Source organism: Zychaea mexicana (assembly GCF_025766255.1).
Source record: "Zychaea mexicana strain RSA 1403 chromosome Unknown BDB00scaffold_86, whole genome shotgun sequence".
In the NCBI taxonomy this organism is placed as follows: Eukaryota; Fungi; Mucoromycota; class Mucoromycetes; order Mucorales; family Lichtheimiaceae; genus Zychaea; species Zychaea mexicana.
This window is the reverse complement of record NW_026516749.1, coordinates 138,993-162,081: the sequence shown is the minus strand read 5'-3', so window position 1 is coordinate 162,081 and position 23,089 is coordinate 138,993. Positions and strand designations below refer to the sequence as shown.

Genomic DNA, 23,089 nt, shown 5'->3' with positions numbered 1-23,089 from the left:
CTTATCTCTGTGGAAACTTTTAGCGACCTCTCTCTCTCCCCCCTTTTTTTCTCACCCCAGAGAGCCAAACAGTGCTTTTTGCTGTTCAACATGACGATGAGGATAGTGATGCTATATTGCGGGGGAATAGGGTATGTGTGTGTGTGGGAGTATGGGTCCATCATCATCCAGGGCGGGGGTGGGGTGGATACTCTTCCCTCCACCCCCCCACCCTTGTATACATTTGTAGACATGGTTACATTGTGGATAATAGCCCTACTCTTGGAGAGAGAGAGAGAGAGGATCCTTTAATTATAGAAGCACAGGTATCTTGGCAACAATTGTTTCCATTGGCAACAGGCATCATGTTGGCATGGTGTGTCAACTGACACCTTTTTTTTATGAGTTCATCACAAAATTCCGGTAATCGCACCCCCCCCCCCCAAATAAAGAAAGATAACTGATCTGCAGCAAACAGCAGCTACTACGACCATCATCATCATCATCATCATCACCTTTATCAGGCGGTGTTTGCTCCCCAGTATATACGGGTTCTTCCGTTATTGACATGCCACAAAATAAAACAAATAAAAACAATATCCAGCTCGGGGAACCTTTTGTCTTTCTAATATCATCATGACTACGACTGCTGTTGACAAATGATGGTGCGCACACGTTCTTGGTGCTTTTCGTCAAATCCAATACTGCTTAGGTAATCTTGGACAGAGCCATACGAACTCCTGACATATTCCAATAACCCGCGCATATTCTTAAGTGGATTATACACAGTAGTGTGAGCTTTGTTGGATAGTCAACACATAATAAAAAAAAAAACCGAAAACTCACCTGTGGAGGAGCATCCGCAAATTCATCCGACAACCCAACCCGTCTCAGATCCTGAAGCATTTCATTCCTTATCGGTGCCAATCCAGCCTGTGTCTTTGCATAGTCCCTCACAATCACCTCTTCTGGCGCCCCAGCCATGCTCAACAACAAACACGACACCAGACCCGTCCGATCCTTTCCCTGCGTACAATGGACATGGATGGGGTAGTTTTCCGGATTCGTAAATATCAACAGGGTCTGCAGCAGCTCTTCTTGGCAATACGTCACGAGCTTTTGGTACATGTTGCTGATCCCCATCGGGGACAGCACTTCGCGCCCTATCAATGCGGCGGCCTTGTGTCGTTGACAGAACAGTAGAAACATGACGAGGAGGCTAATTGACATGGTATTTCAATTAGAGTGTGCTTCGTTAAGGCAGCAAGCAGCTCGCTGCACAGATTCAGCCCACACACACTTACAATTTTTGACGCAGTGTACATGACATGAAAATCCCATTGCGTTCAAAGTTTTTCCCGGTAAATGCAATCCTGTATTTCTTTCTTGTAAGCACGTTGCGTTCTTCGGTCACTGTAGGTGTCGTATCTCCTCCAGTAGCAGCTGCAGCAGCAGCAGCAGCAGCAGGAAGCAAATGCGTTGGTTTGATCTACATGCATATATTTGTATGTGAGTTGTTGTTTAATTAGCAATGTCTCCTTTTGCTTTTACTCTACCTGTTCAAGAACACTGGTTGGAAAGTTTTTGTCTATAGCCGATCCGTCACTACCTTCTCGTCTGGAAAAAAGAAAAAAATTGGTTGGCTGGGAAAAGGCCTTTGGGGAGGGGGTGGGGTTGTCGGGAGAGGACGATTGTAATGCGGGAATCCATAGTAAAAAAAAAAAAAAAACAAAACTCCGTTTCTCTTACCGTGTTCGTAAATCGACAATGGTTCGAATATTATGTTCTTGGACAAACTTTTCCACTTCTTGTTCATTTAAATTGTCCAATGTTGCCGATCGGAAGATGAGTCCTTCTTTGATATACCTAAACGTTTACTTTAAAAAGTCAGGTCTTGGGTCCTGTTTAGTGCAAACCCACCCGCCCGGGAGCTGGTCTGGTCGGGAAGGTAAAAAAAAAACACCCTCCGCCTTACTACTACTAGTACTAGTACTACCATACCTTTTGCCTTCGGGATTGTCCCCGGAAGACAATCCCAAATCTCGAAAGTTTAATAATCCTCGATGTTGAAGCAATGAGAGTGATGATTTTTCTTTGGTGGGAGCAGTGGTCGTCCTACTTGATTCCGTTTCTGACATTATATATAAGTTTCGAAAGGGAAAAAAAAAATAAATAAGGGTTATGCGAAAAAAAAGCAAGGCGTTCTTTTTTTTTTTTTTTTTTCGGGCCGATCCGCTATGTTATTGTCCGAACACACAGCCCCCACCCCTCCTTTGGCACCATTACGTAATCTTTACATCCCGCACCCCCTCTCCCACCCTTTCTGACACAAAGAACAATGAAAGTAGTGAAAAAAAAAAAGAAGGGGATGCTGGACAAGCCCCGGTGCATAACTTTACACCTTTGCAGTATCACCGTGACCGTTGTGTAAAACACTACGAGACAAAAGGGGGATTGGCCCGTGTACACGCTTGGGAACAGAGTGCAACTTGTCGTGATCGATTTGTTGCTGTTGGATCTAACGACCAGGACGACGTTCACCTGCCTTCCTCTTCATGCCCTGAGAGCAAGAAAGCTCAAGTGTTAAAGCAATGATGTCAAATAAAGTTGATAGACAGGTCTTGTGTGTGTTGTTTGTATATATCAATCAATCAATCAATCAATCAATCAATCGAAAGTCATCATCATCACCAGGCTCTCCAGTCAGTAATGACGCACTGACCCCCACCCCCTCTTTTTTCCCATCTGTAGATTCATCGTCAGCATATGTTTGGGTCATGCGATCAGTATAAAACCTTTTTTTTATTCGAGAGGGTGGTATTTCACAGTCAGTAGTAAATGGTAGAGAATACGTCAAACGCATAACAAATACTACTGTGACCCATGCTTCCTTTGGTCAACAACAAGGTGCAACGGCGGATATAATAGCGTTCGTGCACGTACCACCAGCTTCGATCACCCTATCTTATTCCATTCGTGACCACTCTTCTTGCGTTTGCAGCGGCATATAATGAAGCAAGGAACGGTAACACAGTGAGCTACGAAATGTGTAACAGCGCCTCTTTATTAAATAAATTCTTTTTAAGTAATGACAGTTGGTTTGTCTCTTCCGGTAAAATGTTCAAGACGCGAGATATCCAACGCCACACGGATCAAAGGCTCCAATGCCTTTTGTGTCTCCGTGGCATATTCCGATGGATCGTTGCTGTATTTTTCGACATACAGACGAATCGTAGCACCCTGTGATCCAGTGCCTGACAGCCGTACAACGAAACGGGAACCATCCTTGAACATGACCCGCATGCCTTGATGGCTTGATACACTGCCGTCAATAGGATCCTTGTACTCGAAATCGTCAATCTCGGACACGGTGAATCCATTGAATGTTTGGCCATTGATATTGAGCTCCCGCAAGTGTTGCATCAGCTCGTTTGCTTTTTGCCCATCGACCTCTTCATAGTCGTATCTGGTTATTTTTTGGATCAACACAACACACAGTCAATAGGGGAGGTTCTAAATAAAAAGAGAAGAAGGAGAGTTTCTGACCTGGAAAAAAAGTTGCGGCCGTACATCTTGTAATGGTCTTGTAAGATGTCATAGACACCTGCTCCTGGCTTTGTTTTGTTGACATGCACAACGATACTGAGCCATGCTGCAAAACAAAAAGAGAAAAAGTAAGGTTTTTTTTTTTTTTTTTTGTTGACAAAACGACACATGAAGAAGGAGAAGAAGCATTACCCAGAATGGCCCAGACACCATCTTTTTCACGAACATGATCCGAGCCAGTGCCAAAGGACTCTTCGCCACAAATGGAGCAACGGCCAGCATCCATCAAATTGCCAAAGAACTTCCACCCCGTGGGGACTTCAAAGTGCTCCAGCTGCTGCTTTTGTGCAACGAGATCCAATGCACGTGATGTGGGCATGCTCCGCGCTAGCCCATGCACACCGCCGTTCTTGCGAAAATAAGGAATAGCGTCAAGCGCATAGTGTGCAATGACGGCGACACTATCGCTGGGTGTCACAAACGCATGCTTCCCCAGGACCATGTTGCGGTCGCCGTCACCATCCGATGCTGCGCCAAAATCAATCTGGTCTTTCTCCACCCGTTCGACCAGCTCGTGCGCATACGTGAGGTTCGGGTCTGGATGCTCGCCCCCAAAATCCGCCAAAGGCGTGGAGCGCATCAGACACGACGCCTTGGCCAATCCAAATTCTTTTACAAACAGCCGTTCGCCATAGATGCCCGTGACGCCATGCATGCCATCAAATAAGACCTTGAACGTGTCTTTGTTCTTGTCCAAGAACGAGCGGATGGCACCAAAATCAAAGATCTCTTTCATCAAGTCGACATAGTCATCGATGCTGTCAATGACTTGGATCTCCAATGTGTCGCCCAGGGTCTGCGTGCCAATCGTACCATAGTCGACGCGTGGCATATCGGCAGCATACGTAAGCTGCTGGAGCGATTTCGAAATATCAAAGATTCGGTTGGTGACATTTTCAGGCGCGGGGCCTCCGTTGCGTACATTGTACTTGATACCGAAATCTTTGTCCGGGCCGCCAGGGTTGTGGGACGCGGTCAACAAGATGCCACCCGTAGCCTTGTATTTCCGGATCAAGTGAGACCCGGCCGGGGTCGAGACAAGACCGTGCTGTGGTATGATCAGCTTCTTGATGCCCGCGGCTACGCTGAATTGGATGATGATCTGCATCACCTCGTCAAGGTAGTACCGACCATCGCCGCCTACCACCAGTGTGGCGCCCTCACTGCCGCCTTCAATGACGTGCATGATTGATTGGATAAAGTTCTCGGTGTAGTTCCTTTGCTGAAACACCTTGACGCGTTTGCGTAGACCGGAAGTGCCTGGCTTCTGGTCGTTGTAGGGTTGTGTTGGCACAGTTGTTACTTTAACCATGATTATTGGTGGATGGATCTCTCTGATCAAGAACAAGTAGTGTTGTGTGTGTGTGTGAGGAGAGAAGAGGGAGAGAGAGAGAGAAAGAGCTCTTCTTTCCTGCTTGATTACCGAATAAGATTCTTCCTTTCTGAAACAGTAAAAGTGAGCATCGGTAAAAACAAAGTGATTGAACAACAATACATCATGCTGATGTGCTGACGGAATAATAATTGAGTGGTTACCCCGCGCATCGGGAACGATAACAAGAAGCCCAAGTAATCTTTACAAAAGATCTTTAAGAAATACACACACACAGAGCGAGCGAGGGAGGGAAAGCTGCACATGCACAACACACACGGAGGAAGATACGCTATCTCATCACACCACGAGACCTTGCTTTCGTTCTTTATCACGCATAAATCACGGAAAATTTGGGGAAGGCCCGACGATAAGAAACAATCGTTTCTTGTTTTCTTCTTTGCTTTTCCTCTTCTCTCTATCCCAATACAACACACACACACCCACTGGGCTCACAAAACAGCACAGCACCCTTTCTTATTCTTTTTTTCACCCTATCTTGATTATTATCCTACTACTACTATCCCCCCTACTCTTTGACAACAACAACAACAGATGGAACCCACTGAAAATGTTTCATGGGCCCAAGCCATTCCAGCAGCGCAAGGTCTATACGACCCGACCTACGAAAAGGACTCGTGCGGTGTGGGCTTTACAGTGCACATCAAAGGAGGCCGGTCCCACAAGATTCTAAGCGACGCGTCTGACCTCCTGTGCAACATGACGCATCGTGGTGCAAGTGGCGCCGATATCCGGGATGGCGATGGCAGTGGTGTGATGACAGGCATGCCCGACAGCTTTTTCCGCATCGAAGTCAAGCGCGAGCTATCGATCGACTTGCCACCCGAGGGCCACTATGCGGTCGGCAACATTTTCATGAAACAGGACACCATGCAAGAGAGCAAGCGAGTGTTTGAGCAGCTGGCTGATGCTTTGGGTTTGCAAGTCCTTGGCTGGCGCACAGTGCCTCGAGACACCTCCATCTTGGGTCCGGCCGCCCGCTCCAAAGAGCCTGCGATCGAGCAGCCCTTTGTCTCGTTTCGTGAAAAGATGGATTCTAAACAGTTTGAGCGTCAACTCTATCTGTTGCGTAAACATGCCACGCATACAATCACAATGAAGAAATGGTTTTATGTCTGTTCGCTGTCGACGAAAAACATTGTTTACAAGGGCCAGCTTACGCCGCGTCAGGTAGCCCTTTTGAGTTCATACAACACACAAGATTGTTTTCTCCTTCACTGACTTGCCTTTTTTTCATTCTTCTGTGCTTTAGGTCTATGCCTACTTTTATGATCTTGTCAATGTCAAATATACCACCCATTTTGCACTTGTCCACTCAAGGTAACGCTACGTGTATATATATATATATATATATATATATGTGTGTGTGTGTGTGTGTGTTTGTACACTTCTCATAACACTGGCTTCTGTCTGTTTGCAAAAGATTTTCGACAAACACATTTCCATCGTGGGATCGATCACAGCCTATGCGTTGGTGTGCACACAACGGTAAATTCTCGCTTTCATCACTTTTTGTAAAGAGAGAGGGGTTGTTACTGACACAACTTTTTTCCAAATAGGCGAAATCAACACATTGCGTGGAAACAAAAACTGGATGCGCTCGCGGGAAGGTATGATGACTTCAGACACATTTGGAGACCAGCTCGAGTTGTTGTACCCGATCATTGAAGAAGGTGGATCCGACTCTGCCGCGTTTGACAATGTTCTCGAACTCCTCGTTGTCAACGGCGTCTTGACACTTCCCGAAGCCGTCATGGTCATGATCCCCGAGGCATGGCAAAACAATCCCTTGATGGAACCAGAGAAAAAGGCATTCTATCAGTGGGCTGCATCCATCATGGAACCCTGGGATGGTCCTGCACTATTCACGTTTGCAGATGGTCGCTATTGTGGCGCTTCCCTGGACCGTAATGGGCTACGTCCTTGTCGATTCTATTTGACCTCCGAAGATATCATGATCTGTGCTTCTGAGGTCGGCACATTGCGTGTGGATCCTGAACTCGTGGTCAAAAAGGGTCGCTTGCAACCTGGAAAAATGCTGTTGGTTGATACGGTCGAAGGAAGGATTGTGGTAAGGTGTTACTTATTCCTGCTATCATGGCTGTGTATATAAATATCTATATATATGACACCCAACTACTTGTCTATGTCAGTCTCTCACATAATTATTGCTTCCTCTCTCTTTCTGAATGTATAGGATGACAAAGAGCTGAAGCTAACAACGGCGGCCAAGGCGAAATTCACAGAATGGATTCAACAACGTATCAGCATGCAAGATCTTGTGAAAGGCTACAAGGATGAAACCAATGTTGAGTTGGATGATAACACCATTCACACCGATCCTCGCTTGAAAGCCTTTGGATACACGCTCGAACAACTCAACCTGCTGCTTATGCCAATGGCATCCGACGGCAAAGAGGCACTTGGATCCATGGGCAATGATACAACGCTCGCTTGTCTTGCCAAGCAGCCGCGTCTCATATACGAATACTTTCGACAGCTATTTGCTCAAGTGACTAACCCGCCTATTGGTACGTTTATTTAAAGACTCGTAAGTTTGATAATATACTTTGAAATCTAAAACGAGGCAATCTTTACATCCACGCCATAGATCCGATCCGCGAGGAAATTGTAATGTCATTGGAATGCTATGTTGGACCGGAGGGCAATTTGCTAGAGATTGAGCCGTCACAATGCAAACGGTTGACTCTGCCGTCACCCATTTTATCCATGCAAGAGTTTGCGGCTATCAAGGGAATGGAGAAACACTATGCGGACTGGCAAGTAGCGACGATCGACATTACTTTTGCACGCACAGAAGGTGTGGACGGGTACTTGACAGCGTTGGAACGTGTATGTAACGAAGCGACCGAAGCGATCGACCAGCACAAAAAAGTGATTATTTTGTCCGACCGTGCCATGGGAGCTGACCGCGTCGCCATCTCTTCCTTGATTGCCTTGGGCGGTGTGCACCATCACCTTGTACGCAACAAGTTGCGTAGCCGAATCGCATTGATGGTCGAATCGGGTGAGGCACGCGAGGTACATCACTTTTGTGTCCTGCTTGGATATGGTGCGGATGCCATATGTCCTTATCTTGCCTTTGAAGCCATGCTCAAACTCCACCGAGAACGGGCTGTCCGAGACGATCTTACACCGGAGAAAATTATTTACAATTATCGCAAGGCCGCCGACAACGGCATCCTCAAGGTCATGTCCAAGATGGGTATCTCGACCTTGGCATCCTACAAAGGCGCACAGATTTTCGAAGCCCTCGGTATCGACCACACTGTCATTTCCCGATGTTTTGCCGGCACTGCCTCACGTATCAAGGGCATCACTTTTGACACGTTTGCATTGGACGCATTGACGTTGCATGAAGCCGGATATCCACTCCGCAATCGTGTGCAACCTTTGGCATTGCCCGAATCGGGTGAATACCATTGGCGTGACGGTGGCGAGCCGCATATTGCTGATCCTGTCGGTATGGCAAACTTGCAAGATGCTGTCCGGAAAGATAACCAGGCCTCGTATGAGGCGTATGCTCGGAATGCGTATGAAGCTATCCGCCAATGCACGTTGCGTGGCATGCTGGAATTTGATGAAGAGAAATTCAAGCCTATATCGCTGGATCAAGTCGAGCCATGGACAAATATCGTCAAACGGTTTGTTACTGGTGCCATGTCTTATGGCTCCATCTCCATGGAAGCCCATGCGTCGCTCGCTGTTGCGATGAACAAACTCGGTGGCAAGTCAAACACCGGTGAAGGTGGTGAAAAGCCAGAACGATCGATACCAAGACCCAACGGTGACAATCTTCGGTCAGCCATCAAACAGGTGGCATCCGGCCGTTTCGGTGTCACCAGCTACTATCTGTCGGATTCTGACGAGTTGCAGATCAAGATGGCCCAGGGCGCAAAGCCTGGTGAAGGTGGTGAGTTGGCAGGTACAAAAGTATCTGAAGAAATTGCCAGTACTCGTAAAACAACACCGGTAAAGTGTTTGCTCATATGAAAAGGGAAGAGGGAGAAATTTTTTTTTCTCTCAAGCAACTAACAAGTTCTGTTATTTGATAAGGGTATTGGCTTGATCAGTCCTCCGCCTCATCACGATATTTATTCGATCGAGGATTTGAAACAGCTTATTTATGATCTCAAGAGCTCTAGCCCACGCGCACGCGTATCCGTCAAACTGGTCTCTGAAGTCGGCGTCGGCATCGTTGCTGCAGGTGTAGCCAAGGCCAAGGCAGACCATATCCTGATTTCCGGTCATGATGGTGGTACAGGCGCTTCACGATGGACGGGTATCAAATACGCCGGCTTGCCTTGGGAGCTGGGGTTGGCTGAAACACATCAAACGCTTGTTCTTAACGATTTGCGGGGTCGCGTCGTTGTTCAAACCGATGGTCAGATCAAAACAGGTCGTGATGTTGCCATTGCCTGCTTGTTGGGTGCTGAAGAATGGGGATTTGCCACCACACCTTTAATTGCTCTTGGATGCATCATGATGCGTAAATGTCACTTGGTAATGACCTTGTCTCTCTCTCTCTCTCTTTTTTCTATATAAAAAAAACCTTGTGTATATTATTTACTAAAGTAAGAATTTTAGAACACTTGCCCAGTCGGTATTGCCACCCAAGATCCCGAATTGCGAAAAAAGTTCGAAGGTCATCCAGAGCATGTCATCAACTTTTTTCACTACGTTGCTGAAGAACTACGTGGTCTTATGGCCAAACTCGGTTTTCGGACGATCAACGAGATGGTAGGACATACGGAAGTTCTTAAAACCAACGACAGTTTGCGGACGTACAAGACTGCCAACATTGATTTGTCACCTATCCTGACACCTGCACACACACTGCGACCTGGCGTGGCCACTTTTTGCGTCCGCAAGCAGCAACACAATCTATACACGCGTCTCGACAATTATCTTGTAGATGAGAGCGAACCAGCGCTCGAGCGCAAAGAAAAGGTGCATATTGATTCCGACATTGTCAATACGGATCGTGCTGTTGGTGCCACGCTTTCTTATCATGTCTCGAAACGGTTTGGTGAAAATGGATTGCCTGGAGATACGATCCATGTCAAGTTTACCGGATCTGCCGGTCAGTCGTTTGGTGCGTTCTTGGCACCGGGGATCTTTTTTGAATTGGAAGGCGATAGCAATGATTACGTTTGCAAGGGTCTATCCGGTGGTACTGTTGCTATTTATCCTCCTCGTGCAAGCACGTTCAATGCCAGCGAGAACATTATTGTTGGCAATGTTTGTTTGTACGGCGCGACAGGCGGTCGAGCATTCTTTTCCGGTGTTGCTGCCGAACGATTCTGTGTACGTAACTCGGGTGCCAGTGCGGTTGTGGAAGGCGTTGGTGACCACGGTTGTGAATACATGACAGGCGGTCGTGTAGTGATCCTTGGCGACGCAGGCAGAAACTTTGCAGCCGGCATGTCTGGCGGTATTGCTTATGTATTGGACATGGAAAGCGCATTGAAAGAAAAAGTCAATATGGAAATGGTGGAGCTCGAGACCATCGACACGCAGGAAGAGATCGACGAGGTGCGACAGCTCATTGAAGACCATCAACACTACACAGGATCGCAAAAGGCTGCCGAGGTATTACAAAATTTTGATACCTACTTGTCCAAGTTTGTCAAAGTCATGCCGATAGAGTACCGTCATCTGCTGGAAAAACAAAAGCAAGCCTCATCGACAACAACAACAACGATTCAGCAAGACATGGTCACAAAGAAGAATGAGCCTACTATTGATGATGTTGAGGATAGTTTGTTGGATGAAAAGGCGATTATGGAACGACGCACGAAATTGGACAAGATGCGTGGTTTCATGAAGTATAAACGTCGTGTTGACCCTTATCGAGATGCCAAGGCACGAACCGATGATTGGAAAGAAATCAACCACCGATTAACCCGTCCTCAGTTACATGAACAAGCGGCTCGGTGCATGGATTGTGGTGTACCGTTCTGTCAGTCGGATACAGGCTGTCCTATTGGTAATATCATCCCCAAATGGAACGAGCTCATTTACAAGGATCACTGGAAAGACGCTCTTGACCGTCTTGTCATGACCAACAACTTTCCTGAATTTACTGGTCGTGTCTGGTAAGTAGCCATGTTTTTCCTTGCTCTAGAAAAAGGAGTGATATTTTTCTGACCCGGATTAACCAACCTCCTGTACCTTTTGCAGTCCTGCGCCATGTGAAAACAGCTGTGTTCTTTCTATCAATGAGCCCGCAGTTGCAATCAAGAGCATTGAATGCGCGATCATTGATCATGGCTTTAAAGAAGGGTGGATTGTTCCTCAACCGCCTGCAAATCGAACAGGCAAGAAAATCGGCATTATTGGATCTGGTCCAGCTGGTCTTGCTGCTGCGGATCAATTGAACAAGGCTGGACACTCGGTTACTGTCTATGACCGCAACGATCGCATGGGCGGTCTTTTGATGTACGGCATTCCGAACATGAAGCTCGACAAGAACGTCGTACAGCGCCGTATAGATCTGCTTGCTGCAGAGGGTGTTACATTTGTACCTAATGCACACATTGGCGTTGATATGGATGCAAACGGCTTGCGCGACGAGAACGATGCTCTTGTTATTGCTACGGGTGCTACGTGGCCACGTGACCTGAAGATCCCTGGACGCGATGCGAATGGAGTTCATTTCGCAATGGAGTTCTTGCAAGCCAACACCAAGTCACTATTGGACTCAAACCTCGAGGACGGACACTACCTCTCTGCCAAAGATAAACATGTTGTTGTGATTGGCGGTGGCGATACCGGTAACGACTGTATTGGCACATCTGTCCGTCATGGCTGCAAATCGGTGATCAACTTTGAGCTTTTGCCACAACCGCCCAACACGCGCGGCAGCGATAATCCGTGGCCCCAATTTGCTCGGATCTTTAGAGTTGAATATGGCCATTCTGAAGTGCAAGCCCATTTCGGCAGAGATCCACGGGAATACTGTGTCTTATCCAAGGAGTTTACTAAAAATGCTGACGGCAATGTGACTGGAATTAATACGGTTCGTGTGGAATGGACAAAGGATGGCACCACAGGTCGCTGGTCAATGAAAGAGGTCGAAGGATCGGAACAGTTCTTTGAGGCGGATCTTGTCTTATTGTCGATGGGATTCTTGGGCCCTGAAGAATCTTTGGTCAATCAATTGTCGCTCAAGCAGGATGCTCGCACTAACATTGAAACACCCAAGGGCAAATATAGCACCACCGTGCCAGGCGTGTTTGCTGCTGGCGACTGTCGGCGTGGACAATCGCTCATTGTCTGGGGTATCAATGAAGGAAGACAATGTGCGCGTGAGGTTGACTTGTGGCTAGAAGGAAAAACGTATCTTCCAGTCGCCGGTGGTATCAATCGTCGTGCCATTGTTGACAATCGCACCGCTGTGGATGTGCGTGCTTAAATTGGCAAGAACTTCTTCTAAGGATTACATACATGTATCTCTCTCTTCCTTTCCATTTATTATACACTGTACAAAAATAAGCCTATGTATATAAATCAAATGATAGCCCTCAGTTAATCAGCGTAAAAATGTCCTCAAGTACGAGATGTTTTTATATAATTTGACAGTCGTTTATCTACAACACTAATTTGATGATAGTGAACTGCTTCTGTAGTAATTTGCAGCTGGTAAAGTCGTCAATTGTCGGTCGTCATTGTTAGAATAAGGTCTTAGGCAGCAACAACAGCAGCAGCAGTAACTAATATTACCACAAGTCGTCATCTGTCATTGCTTTTTCTTGTCGTCCCGAACCTAAGGTCCACTCTTAAAAAAACCAGTATAGTATCGTGTTGAGAAAAAACAGTGCACCGAGCGACTTTAGCAGAAAGAACCCGTTCTTTTTATACAGTTGCGAAGGGATATACTGTGGACCGGGTATCTAAAAAAAAAAGACAAACCACGATTGGGACGAATGAGTTTTATTACTCTTTTGCTACGAATGAGCTCTCATTTTATTACCAGCTGCATAAGTTCTGATCGCGCTCCATTCCAGTGATTGGGGTATACAAACTTCATTGACTCAATACTCGTAGAACTCTATAGACGAAGTAAAAGGTTTTATACACGTTTAAAGATTCGCCCCAGCCGTTTTTTTCTTATTGTTGCCTTGTTTATATTTACCAATGGAGAAGTCATGGCGAGAAGTTGAGGGGAAACAAAATACAAGAGCTCACTCTTTTAGCGGAGACAGCTGGAGCACAGGACCGGTCTTGAACCGCTGAGAGGGAGGGTGTGGGTGGAATGCGGGTGATCGGGGAGAAGGTGGGGGTAATAAGCGGTTGCAGGCTTGATGGACCGAAACTCGCCGATAAGGCATAGATGACTGGTTCCCAACGCGTGCTTATCCTTTTTCGCTTGCACCTTGTTCTATGCTACTTGTAAACCTTTTATTCCGGCCCGCCACAAACCAAAGAAAAATGTACAGTAAACCCCCGTTAAATACACCCCCTATAATTGCAACCCTCATCAATATCAACGTTTTCAGAAAAAAGCTTTTCAAAACATAGTGAATTTGCAACTTTTCCGCTTTAATGAAACTTCACCACATCGGAAGGGTGTTGATATTAAAAATTTAATCAGCTTTGTCCTTTATTATATGTTAATTTCTATTGGAAGAAGAGAAAAATCGCGTCAAGCGGGATTGTTGGCTGTATAATTCTTGTACAAGCTTGGTACGGAGGGTTGTAAGTGCTGTAAGTGCAGCAACAATGTCATTATCCAAACTATCTTCGGCATCAAAAATATGAAAAAGGTTAAGCATGGCCGTTGCCTTTTCTCTTGCAGACAAGTTAACAATGTTGGTGCTTGATTGTTGGCGGATTCCGTGGCTGTAGACTCTTCGTTGATAGATATTTGTTGCATGTCCTCTGTAATTAATTCTATAATTTCATCGTCACTGTAATTGCCATGGATTATCTGGCGTTCATGGTCAGGATCAACTTCAGATGTTGGACATTTGTCGATGCTGATATTTGCGATGGACGCAATTTGTTCGATTTGTTGTTGTAAATGTTGCTGCATGAAAAGGTCTTGATGCGTAATGGCATTGACTGCTTCAGGTGATGCGTCGTCCTCTTGCGCCGTCATTCGATGAATACTAGCATTTCAGCAATTGACAATTGTTTCTCGCTTGATATTGTCCACCTCATGGCTTGCAATTGGCTGACATCGAACAATTTTGTTCAACCAGACCAACGACTTCTGGACGACCTATTTGTGTCATACTTATTTGACAGTAGGCCTTGTCAAATTGCATTCGTTTATAATGAGCTTTGAAAGCTCGGATGATCCCACCATCGAGCCGCTGTAGCTTTGCAGTAGTGTTTGGCAGCAAGAAAAAATAATTCGACATTCGTGAGCACAGCATCAATAGCATGGCCGCTAAAGTTGTCAAGAACAAGTAAGACACGTCGATTTTGGTAACGCATGGCTTTATCGAAACGCGTGATATAGTGCTCGAAAATGTTTCGCTTCATCGATGCCTTTTGATTATAAAAGTAAAACCGAAACCGAGCTCGTACGCTTCTTTTCACTTGCCGGTCGAGTCCACAAAGCATGTAGGTTTCTTGTGTTTGCCAATTATCATCGGTTCCCATTTTTCTGAGCCGTCTGCATTGCACAAAAGAGCAACCGTGAGCCGTTTTTTGTTTTCCTTGAATCTAGAGAACCCTTTTTGGGCGATGGTAGTCCAAGGCTGGGCAGTGAAGAACAATGCTGTTTCATCAATATTCTATATATCACGTCGATCATATTGAGAAAGTTTGTCGCGTATTTTGTCCCTGTTTTCGAGAATGGCATTCACGTCAACAGATTCGTCTTCACCATGAAGTGTATGTTTATGTAGCCCATGACGTCGAGCAAAATGGTGCATCCACCCGTTCGACCCTTTGAAATCCTTGCCCAAGCGTTCTGCAAAGTTAACCGCCTTAGTATGAACCATGCTCCAAGTGACCAGGATATGATTGTTTTCGGCGACGTTTAACCACAGCATTACAGTATCCTCGACTTCCTATATACGTTGTAGCCATGTGTTTTGAGCTCGTTAATATTATACTGTTTTAATTGATTATTGCATTTATAATTATATCGAAACATATGGGAAATCTGCCCTTTTGAAGCCTGCTTCTGGTTTCGAGATGAATTACACCTTCTTCCTCTTCCTTTTCCATGTATGCAATAAGCCTTGAAATAGTTGACTTGTCCGGAGAGTTTTCAAGTTTGAACCTTGTAGTTGCCTAGGAAATTAACATTGAATAGGTAAACTTTTTCACTTTGTTTTTTTCTTTGTAATGCTTGAACAGCTCCTGACATTGATAATTGGTGAATGATACATTCTTTCTATGATGCTCTTGACGTGTTTTGGCCATTATAATAATGCAAAAGAAGAGCACGATCAAGAAACTGAAGGAAGTGATGATAAGTTCCTTTTTTTTCGAGGTAAAACTTTTCAGCGAATGGTCAGGGACCACAGCCTAAACATTGATCCATTTCGACAAATGCAACCCTCACTAATTATAACCTTTATTAGAAAAATCTTCAGTTGTATTTAACGGGGGTTTACTGTATGAAATTTAATGTAAATGGAAAGACTATCCTGAAAGTGATAATAGTTGGCTTACCATAGAAAAATTCAATCAAAAAACTTTACTTTCTAAATATTTACATGAATATAATCTTGGTTTATTATAAATGACTATATAATAGCTATAATTATATATAAGTAGTTGCTATACTATTTAATTAAAATGTAATTTCTATAAAACTTAGGAGAAAATTTGACAATAAGACCTTAATGATAAAAAGTTTTTTTTTCTTTCTAGCAATAAGAAAAATTACTATATATAGAGTAAACCTAAAGATTCTATAAACAATTTACAATTGTAAATTAATTATAAATACCTTTAATTTTTAAAAAAAACTAATTTCTTTTCTTTTTTTAAAAAATCTCATCTTAATATTTGTTTAAAATTCCTGTCTGAAACAGGAATTTATTTTGATCAGATGATCAAAATTTAACTACCATATATTTTTAATTAAAAAAATTAATTTCATGATTTATTATAAACACTTAAAAATTATATTACTTATAATTTTTTATAAAACCTCAAAGTCCCACTGCATCCAGCGAGGTCCCCAGGAATTGAAACCCAACGGGACTTGGTCAATTTTTAAGCCAGTTATCTTGCTCAAAGGGAATAAATAAGTGATTTATATTCACTCCAAGTCCCCCAGCGTAAAGAAAGCAGTCCATACTGCATTACAATGAGCGGAAGCTAATTTTGTTAAAGGGGTTGCTCTTGAAAACTACCTTCACCATTTCGATTACTGAATCAATTTGTACATCTTTCTACGTGATGACCGCGAAAATCGTAATAAAAATGGTACACTAACTTAATGTTAGAATTATACACGATCCTTAAAACATATATAAGTACAATAGAGAGCAAACAGTTAAACGCCAGTGTTTCTTGCATGTTTTTCTTATTGTAATAAACCTAGACAACAGATAAGCTACCATAGATACTCACTAGACGATCAACATGATTGTAGAGAGAAAAACAATCTGGTAAAGTAAAAGGCGATCAATATCTTATCGATATGAGATTCTCATTTGAGGACAGCACCATGGTTCATGACACCATAGAAGAAGTGCGTGATAATCAAGTGCAACAATAACAGTCTGTATCTACTATGCCAGAGGACAGTTTGGTGCTAATCTCTTTGACCACGGGTGTTTTCGGTTTCTTAGAATTAGAACGCAAAAGAACACTGGCCACTCTATTATCTAGAGCATCGACGAGTTGCGCAGTTGTTTCACGTCGTCCTTATATAACATCATTGCAATAAACAGTCTGGTCTTAGACAACATAAAATGCAGCACGCACCATTGTCCATACATAAGAATAAGGTAAGCTATAGTACTCTTGTGATATCTGATGTATGATAGCTTTTAAATTCGAAAATAAATGCCTGCAGTCGGTGAAACCCGTACTTATGCTACTTTTATCGATTAGTTAGTAATGACAATAATCATGCTTGGAAATCTGTAATGGCTGAATCGTTAATGTTATTGAATAAAAGAAAGTCGAAGCTGGTAGAAAAAAGAGGCGACTATGACTAATGAAGAGCAAAAGCAGAAATTGAAGGTGAAAAGAAATCTATAATATGTAAAAGAGGTGAGGGTGAGGGAAAAGTTCAAAAGATATGATGCAAACGCATGTGAAATAACGTTAATAAATGTAATGTGTATGTGTGCGTTGTATAAGTGAGCTGGGATAGTAAAAGAAGAGATAGAGAGAGAGAGCGAGAGAGACAGAATGACAAAGAGACACAACAGAGAATTAGCAGAACAGCAGAGGCAGAGTGGTAACGAAGAGACATATAGATGATGGAGAGAGAGAGGTAGAGAGCAAAAGCGAAGAGAGAGAGAGAGCGAGAGAAGCGGAAAATATAAAGACGTGTGAGTGGGAGCATGTGAAAGCTAGTTATTGAAGAAAAGATTTGGGTTTTCAGCAATCCAATGCAAGGTTCTTTTTTGTCTGCTTCTTTTCGCTTCTAGGATTGTGACAGCTGCCTCGTTGGTCAGTCTGTGTTGAGTGGCATAGTCTCTGATGTTATCGATAATTATACGTCTTCGGTTATAAAATCGGCGTTCTGACTCTGCTCGCCGCCACGCAACGCCGTGCTCGCGCTCCAATTCATCAACTGCAGGTCCACCAGCCAAGCCATGGTACCATTCGCGCCAAAGCATATCAAGCGTTACAGTATGGCGTGACATTCTGTACTCTGGTGTAGGCAATGGATGATCTGATGATGCTGATGGTGATGCAGATGTGTGCGTCGCGAGTGCGATCCTTTGCACAGGTGGTGGTGGCGGGAAAAAGGGAAGAGAGATGGTTGCTGTATCCTGCAGCGGTTGTTGTTGTTGTTGAAGTTGTTGCTCTACTAGCTGCTGCTGCTGCTCTGGTTGCTGCTCTAGTTGCTGCTGTTGAGGCTGTTGCTGTGATGGCTGCTGCTGCGGTTGCCGATGTTGTGGTTGCCGTTGTTGTTGCTGAGATGCGTTGCCAAGGTTTAGCGTCAAAGTCAAAGGCACCTGTCCAGACGTGTAGCTTGTTAGCTGCTGCGCAAATGTAGCAAGGCTGTTGATATGCGGAACAAGCGCTTGCAAAGGTGTGATGGCAGACAGCAGTGACTGGAGGACTTGCATGTGAGCCTCATGTTGCGCTTGTTGGTGTCAAGCTTGTGCCTCAAAACGCGATGCGAACTGATGGTTGAGATCAGAGAGTTGATGTGCGATCTCGGGAACTGTCCTTCATAGTCGCATCTGCTCCGGCTCTTCTGTCTCTTGTACAGCCGCCTCAATAGAACTAACAAATAGGCGTTAAAAGGATAAGAACACACTATATATGATTCTCAATATAGTTACCTTTCGAACAGCTGATACAACTCGCTTTGGAACAAAGGATGGTTCCAAAGGTAATGCTGAGGATACTGTTTCTTAAGAAGAACGGAATCCTGCAGAAAGACAACACGCAGCTCATCCAACAGCTTCAAAAGCATGTCGGCGGCGCAAGATACTTCTTCAACTCTGCCTTCATCTAACCTTTGACGCCAGTAATCGACAAACTTGAAGATTTGCTTGCGCAGTTCTTCCGGTGGTTCAACATTGGCGCAAGGAAGGTAAAAAAAGCCACGTTCCTTTTGAAAACCTGCAAGAGTTCGCAGGAGTTCGTGGGGGAGGTTGGTGAGGTAGGCGGTCGTCAAAGAGCTGGTGTTCCAACGGCCTGCACGACGAATTGCGCCCTCGCTCGAGCCACCAATCTCTGCCATCCGAGCAGCGGCGCCACGCATAGCATGTGTCTTGGCTTTCGAATGAAGCGAGGCTCCCTCGAAAGCCTTGGTGATTGCTTTGAGGTGCTGGCTGTATGACATCTCCTTTTCAGGAGCTGTCGGCGACGCCTTGATCACTTTGTGTAGGAACCAGTCCACGTTCTTATTGATACCCGGAAATTGTTCCCCGGTTATCTCGTAGCGACTGAACAAATAGCAAGCGAGCATCATTTGAGGACAGATGTTGACGTTTTTGTTGCGCATACAGCCAGCAACCTCCACGCGCCCAAACTTGTTGGTCTTGCCTTGCTTTAAAACCATTACGAGGGCATGGCAAGGACTTGAACCTTCATCCTCTAGATGTAATGTTTGCAAATCTGCAAACTCCATCTTTCGGATGCTCTCGCCACGAAGCAAACCGTAGTACTGCAAAAGGAACGCGGTGCCGTTGCGGAGGCCGTTTTCAGTTCCCTTTGCCCAGAACTGCTCGACGATCTTTTCCATCTCTGTATGAGTTGTGTATCCGTCTGCTGCAGTGAAGGCACCCTTTAAATGAAAAACGGATCTATTAAGTTACTGTGCTATAAAATCAATGGCTTCTTTAACTTACTCTATCATCGAAATTGGCGCGAGCAATCTTCTGATCCTCTCTGCGCAACCAGTCGAGTAACGCTTTGACACGTTTTCCGCGAGGGCTCGGGCGGAAAGTGTTGTCGACTAAGCATTGTTCGGCCCATAGGTCGACAATTGCAGCAGCATATGCTTCGACGGTCGTGTATCGCACCCTCTTTCCAGAGACGCCTGCAGCAAGTTGAGCATACGCTGCGAATTCTGGATGAATGAGCGGCTCAGTAGTGGAGGAGGAAGAGGAGGAGGAGGAGGAGGAAGCGGCAGCAGTAGTGCTATTGGTGGTTGTGGTCGTGGTCGTGGTAGTACTACTAGTGTTGATGGTGGTGCCGATGGTAGAAGCGACCGTTGATTCTTCTCTGGCCTCGTCCATAGCATCCATCATGTCCATCACTTCGTAAGCTGTATCGACATTGGGCAGTGTGTTGAGCTCCGTAATGTCGTCGGACAAGCTATTTGCGGCAACAAGTGCGGGTGAAGGTCCCACTTCCTGCTCATGACCATCCTCCGGTGCAGCTCTTTTCTTTCCTCGCTTTCGGTGAGCTCGGAAAGCAACCTTATAGAAAGTTATGATTAATGAAATTGTGTTCATTTATCTATACGTGTTTATCGTGAACAAGAGAACCAACCTCTTCTTTCAAAAAAAGGTGAAGTTTTCCATCGTCAGGGATGGGACTCACACCCATCTTGGTACACCACCCTTTGAACTCTTTTTGACGGTTCGAGTACTGGTTAATGGTGTTTGCAGGGCGGCTTTCACGAGCCAACCTAAACGTCTCGAGGGCAGCGCGATCTCGGGCCTCTTTATAAGCCGTACCTCCATCGTTTTCGACAGTCGCTGCAGCAGGTTCAGCATCGTTCTGCAGAGACAACTCGGTCAGAGCGAAATCTCTGTTTCTGTTTCGACTTTGGGCAGGAGTGCCATTAAGCTGTCTTCGTCCGCTTCCAGAACCACCCATAATTACGGAGATATGATATGAAGAGTGAAGTGTGTTGAGTCAAGGAAAGCTGAGTGTGTGATAAACGTGGGTAGATAATAGGAGAAAAGAGGTTATATAAAAGACAATATGAAAATACAGTGAGAGTCGATTGTGAGATGTTTTTCCAATGAATTCACAACCCTTTATATACTGTTGAAGATGCGGTCAAGACTTCCATTTGGATGAACTGATGATTGGATCGCAGACATGCCGGATTTCGGATGTTTTAAAGATGAAGAAGGATAGGAAGGTTGAGTTTGGCGGCCATGATAAAGGATGTTGCCTTCCGATTGTAAAGAGTCATCTTTGCCTTAATCAGTGTTACTTGTTTGGTGCAGTCTCGCCTTTGTCTGTGCTGGAATTGATATCTGCTCTTTGACAGGTACAATTCGCTCAACTCAGATAAACTAGATTGAAACGAAGTAATGACTCAATTGTGATCCATGTTTGAGAGATTATCGATATTAGATTGAAACGAAGTACTGACAATGGTTGGTCCTGAGTTATTCTTAAATGTGATCCATCATGTTTGAGAGATTATCGACATGGTGCTGATTATCTAATATCTGACTCATCTGTGTGTGTGGTGTTCTCTCTACTGCATTCTAATGGTTACGAAGACGGCGGAGTGGGTTGAGTTGTCCGGATCAATCTCAAAGTACCACAGGGTGCCTGAACCTCGCGTTCCTGCAAATATCACTGCATAAAAATAGGCAGTCTGGTATTCGGGTTTTGAAAAATATTTTTCCCAAGTCCCCGATATAGTGGGGACTCAAGTCTGGGACGCACTGCTCAGCCCATAAAATAATCTCTTTTTATATGGTATTGCAATCAACCCAAAAGTCGTCAATTGCAATTTTAGAGTGTTCAGATATCAGTCAAGGTAAACTTATAAAAGTATTCACACTATCATTTTCTACTTACTAAAAATAATTCAATCGTCAAACTTTCAAAACACTTCAGATAATCGCAAACCGGGTACTCCAAGCAAAAGTATGTATCCATAGTCATTTTACTCTTTTACAATCTCTAATTTTTTACATCTACATAGTCTTTAAAAGACGTCCAGCTCCTACCATCTCATCTACACCACTTTCCGCCCAGGCATCTCATCGCTAATCAGCTCTGCCTTCATCAACATCGTCATGTACCCACCGTCTACACTAAAAAATTATCGATGCAAACATACATGATAGCGGCAGTAACTATAACCCTAGTCGTTCAGCACATTCCTCAACATCTAGTGGTTCAGAAAGTGAATCTAGCAACAACAGCGGTACTGAAAGCGACAGTACAGAGCCGGGTACATCGCAACCTACACAGCATTCAGGTGTTCTTTGTGGAATTGAAGAGTGTAATTTATATTTTTCTTCAAAATCTGATCGTAAGCGACACATTCGCAAAACACACCAGAAAAAAGTAAATATCAAGTATCCCAACAATAACGGTATGTATCCTTCCTATGATGTTTACCTTTTATATTACATTGAAATATTGATGACTTTATAGGAAACGTAACTGCACTTCTTGTCGATGCTAAGCGATATGTCCAATGCCATTGTGGGTTCAAAACTACCCACTTTCAAGTAATGCAGCGCCACTGTCAAAACTGTGATTTGCCAGTAGCTGCACCAACTGAGCAACCAACTGTCACTGTACCTGCACCAGATGTTTCATTATTAAGCAACCATGAAATCATTGCCAATGCTTTTACTCGTCTGGAACCTGCCTTTGGCCAAACGTCAAACATTGATACCGACTGTAAGCTGATCCCATGGTTTTTTGTTCACACAAAGTGGTATGACATTGTCGAACAGTGGAAAACAGGTACTTTTTTTTTACTTTGATAGCTATTCTACATTTATAGCATTGTCAACTTGCTCACTATTCTCTTTATAGCATACAACCAACACCAACAACAACATCCTAATCGCACATCAAGAAACATCCCTGTCACTATCTACGATTTAACAAAGAAAATCCATGCAGAGGAAAATGTACTAAAAGTTGTAGCAAAAGTTAATAAGTAGCTTTTTGTCCGCCTGCACAACTCTATTCACGAAAAAGACTATACCCTTCGTCGTTATCTTAAACAGAAAAAGTAAGTGTCGAAACTATCTACTATGTTTCAGTCATCCACTCTAACTTATTTGCTTTTCTTTAGGCTCTCCGAACCACTCCCTGATCACGGATTCAATCAACTTGAGCGGCCCACTATCCAACGGTATACCCAAACTGGCGCCAATCTATTAACCTTCTTACTTCGCATCCGTCGTTCTCCTCACTGGTCTTTTGTTTTGGGTACCTAGTCTTCCACTATTTCTACCATACTCACCAATATCGCAACACTGTCTGCAAATGTCAATCCAGCCCAATTGTCATCACACGCCGCCGCACAGATTGAATCAGAAATCTGTAAATTGTGGATAGCATTATTGAAAGAAGAAAAACGTTTCGATGTCGCAACCAATGGATATACTATTGCTCGTTTCATCATTGCTTCATCCTTGCAGTTTAATGGGCAATTTAAAGACGTAACCTCTATTGCACCTTTAATCTCCCAAGTCAAGTACTGGTTCCGCTTACTTTTACTTAACGATATTTACACACGCCATACAAATCAAAACTTAATTACAG

General features: G+C 44.3%; 5 protein-coding genes across 5 annotated transcripts; 1 reads left to right on the top strand and 4 right to left on the bottom strand.

Annotated features, from left to right (window-relative positions):
- Positions 1-507: 507 nt before the first annotated feature.
- On the bottom strand, positions 508-1,595 carry BDB00DRAFT_842855 (protein-tyrosine phosphatase-like protein). The gene is made up of 4 exons (XM_053124915.1): positions 1,536-1,595; positions 1,284-1,468; positions 826-1,198; positions 508-748 (listed from the first exon to the last, which is right to left on the bottom strand). The coding sequence occupies exons 2-4, from the start codon at positions 1,307-1,309 to the stop codon at positions 620-622; spliced, it is 528 nt and encodes a 175-aa protein (XP_052975796.1). The 5' UTR covers positions 1,310-1,468; positions 1,536-1,595; the 3' UTR covers positions 508-619.
- Positions 1,596-3,060: 1,465 nt separating this feature from the next.
- On the bottom strand, positions 3,061-4,897 carry BDB00DRAFT_770492 (uncharacterized protein; the record flags this gene model as incomplete). Its single annotated transcript, XM_053119883.1, has 3 exons — positions 3,061-3,445; positions 3,526-3,631; positions 3,718-4,897. 3 exons carry the CDS (start codon positions 4,895-4,897, stop codon positions 3,061-3,063), a joined length of 1,671 nt encoding a protein of 556 aa, XP_052975795.1.
- A 447-nt stretch (positions 4,898-5,344) lies between these two features.
- On the top strand, positions 5,345-12,539 carry BDB00DRAFT_842842 (uncharacterized protein). Its single transcript, XM_053124914.1, has 9 exons — positions 5,345-6,148; positions 6,231-6,298; positions 6,402-6,466; positions 6,538-7,049; positions 7,176-7,509; positions 7,590-8,971; positions 9,056-9,502; positions 9,587-11,097; positions 11,183-12,539. Exons 1-9 carry the CDS (start codon positions 5,513-5,515, stop codon positions 12,414-12,416), a joined length of 6,189 nt encoding a protein of 2,062 aa, XP_052975794.1. The 5' UTR covers positions 5,345-5,512; the 3' UTR covers positions 12,417-12,539.
- A 1,052-nt stretch (positions 12,540-13,591) lies between these two features.
- BDB00DRAFT_611830 (uncharacterized protein) lies at positions 13,592-14,196 on the bottom strand. The gene has a single exon (XM_053118024.1). It carries the CDS (start codon positions 14,100-14,102, stop codon positions 13,647-13,649), a length of 456 nt encoding a protein of 151 aa, XP_052975793.1. The 5' UTR covers positions 14,103-14,196; the 3' UTR covers positions 13,592-13,646.
- Positions 14,197-19,863: 5,667 nt separating this feature from the next.
- BDB00DRAFT_941587 (uncharacterized protein) lies at positions 19,864-20,655 on the bottom strand (the record flags this gene model as incomplete). Its single annotated transcript, XM_053129372.1, has 2 exons — positions 20,102-20,655; positions 19,864-20,028 (listed from the first exon to the last, which is right to left on the bottom strand). Coding segments are annotated over exons 1-2 (495 nt in total), but the record flags the coding sequence as incomplete, so codon positions are not given.
- Positions 20,656-23,089: the final 2,434 nt, after the last annotated feature.

What these genes read in the sequence shown, in the direction of transcription:
- BDB00DRAFT_842855 (XM_053124915.1), bottom strand. Translation starts at nt 1,309, where the DNA reads ATGTCATGTACACTGCGTCAAAAATT. An exon ending in TGTACACTGCGTCAAAAATT is followed by an intron (nt 1,199 to 1,283) that starts GTAAGTGTGTGT and finishes CATGTCAATTAG; the next exon opens with CCTCCTCGTCATGTTTCTAC. An exon ending in TTGCGGATGCTCCTCCACAG is followed by an intron (nt 749 to 825) that starts GTGAGTTTTCGG and finishes AATCCACTTAAG; the next exon opens with AATATGCGCGGGTTATTGGA.
- BDB00DRAFT_842842 (XM_053124914.1), top strand. Translation starts at nt 5,513, where the DNA reads ATGGAACCCACTGAAAATGTTTCATGGGCCCAAGCCATTCCAGCAGCG. An exon ending in CGGTCGAAGGAAGGATTGTG is followed by an intron (nt 7,050 to 7,175) that starts GTAAGGTGTTAC and finishes CTGAATGTATAG; the next exon opens with GATGACAAAGAGCTGAAGCT. An exon ending in GAATTTACTGGTCGTGTCTG is followed by an intron (nt 11,098 to 11,182) that starts GTAAGTAGCCAT and finishes TACCTTTTGCAG; the next exon opens with TCCTGCGCCATGTGAAAACA.
- BDB00DRAFT_611830 (XM_053118024.1), bottom strand. Translation starts at nt 14,102, where the DNA reads ATGACGGCGCAAGAGGACGACGCATCACCTGAAGCAGTCAATGCCATT.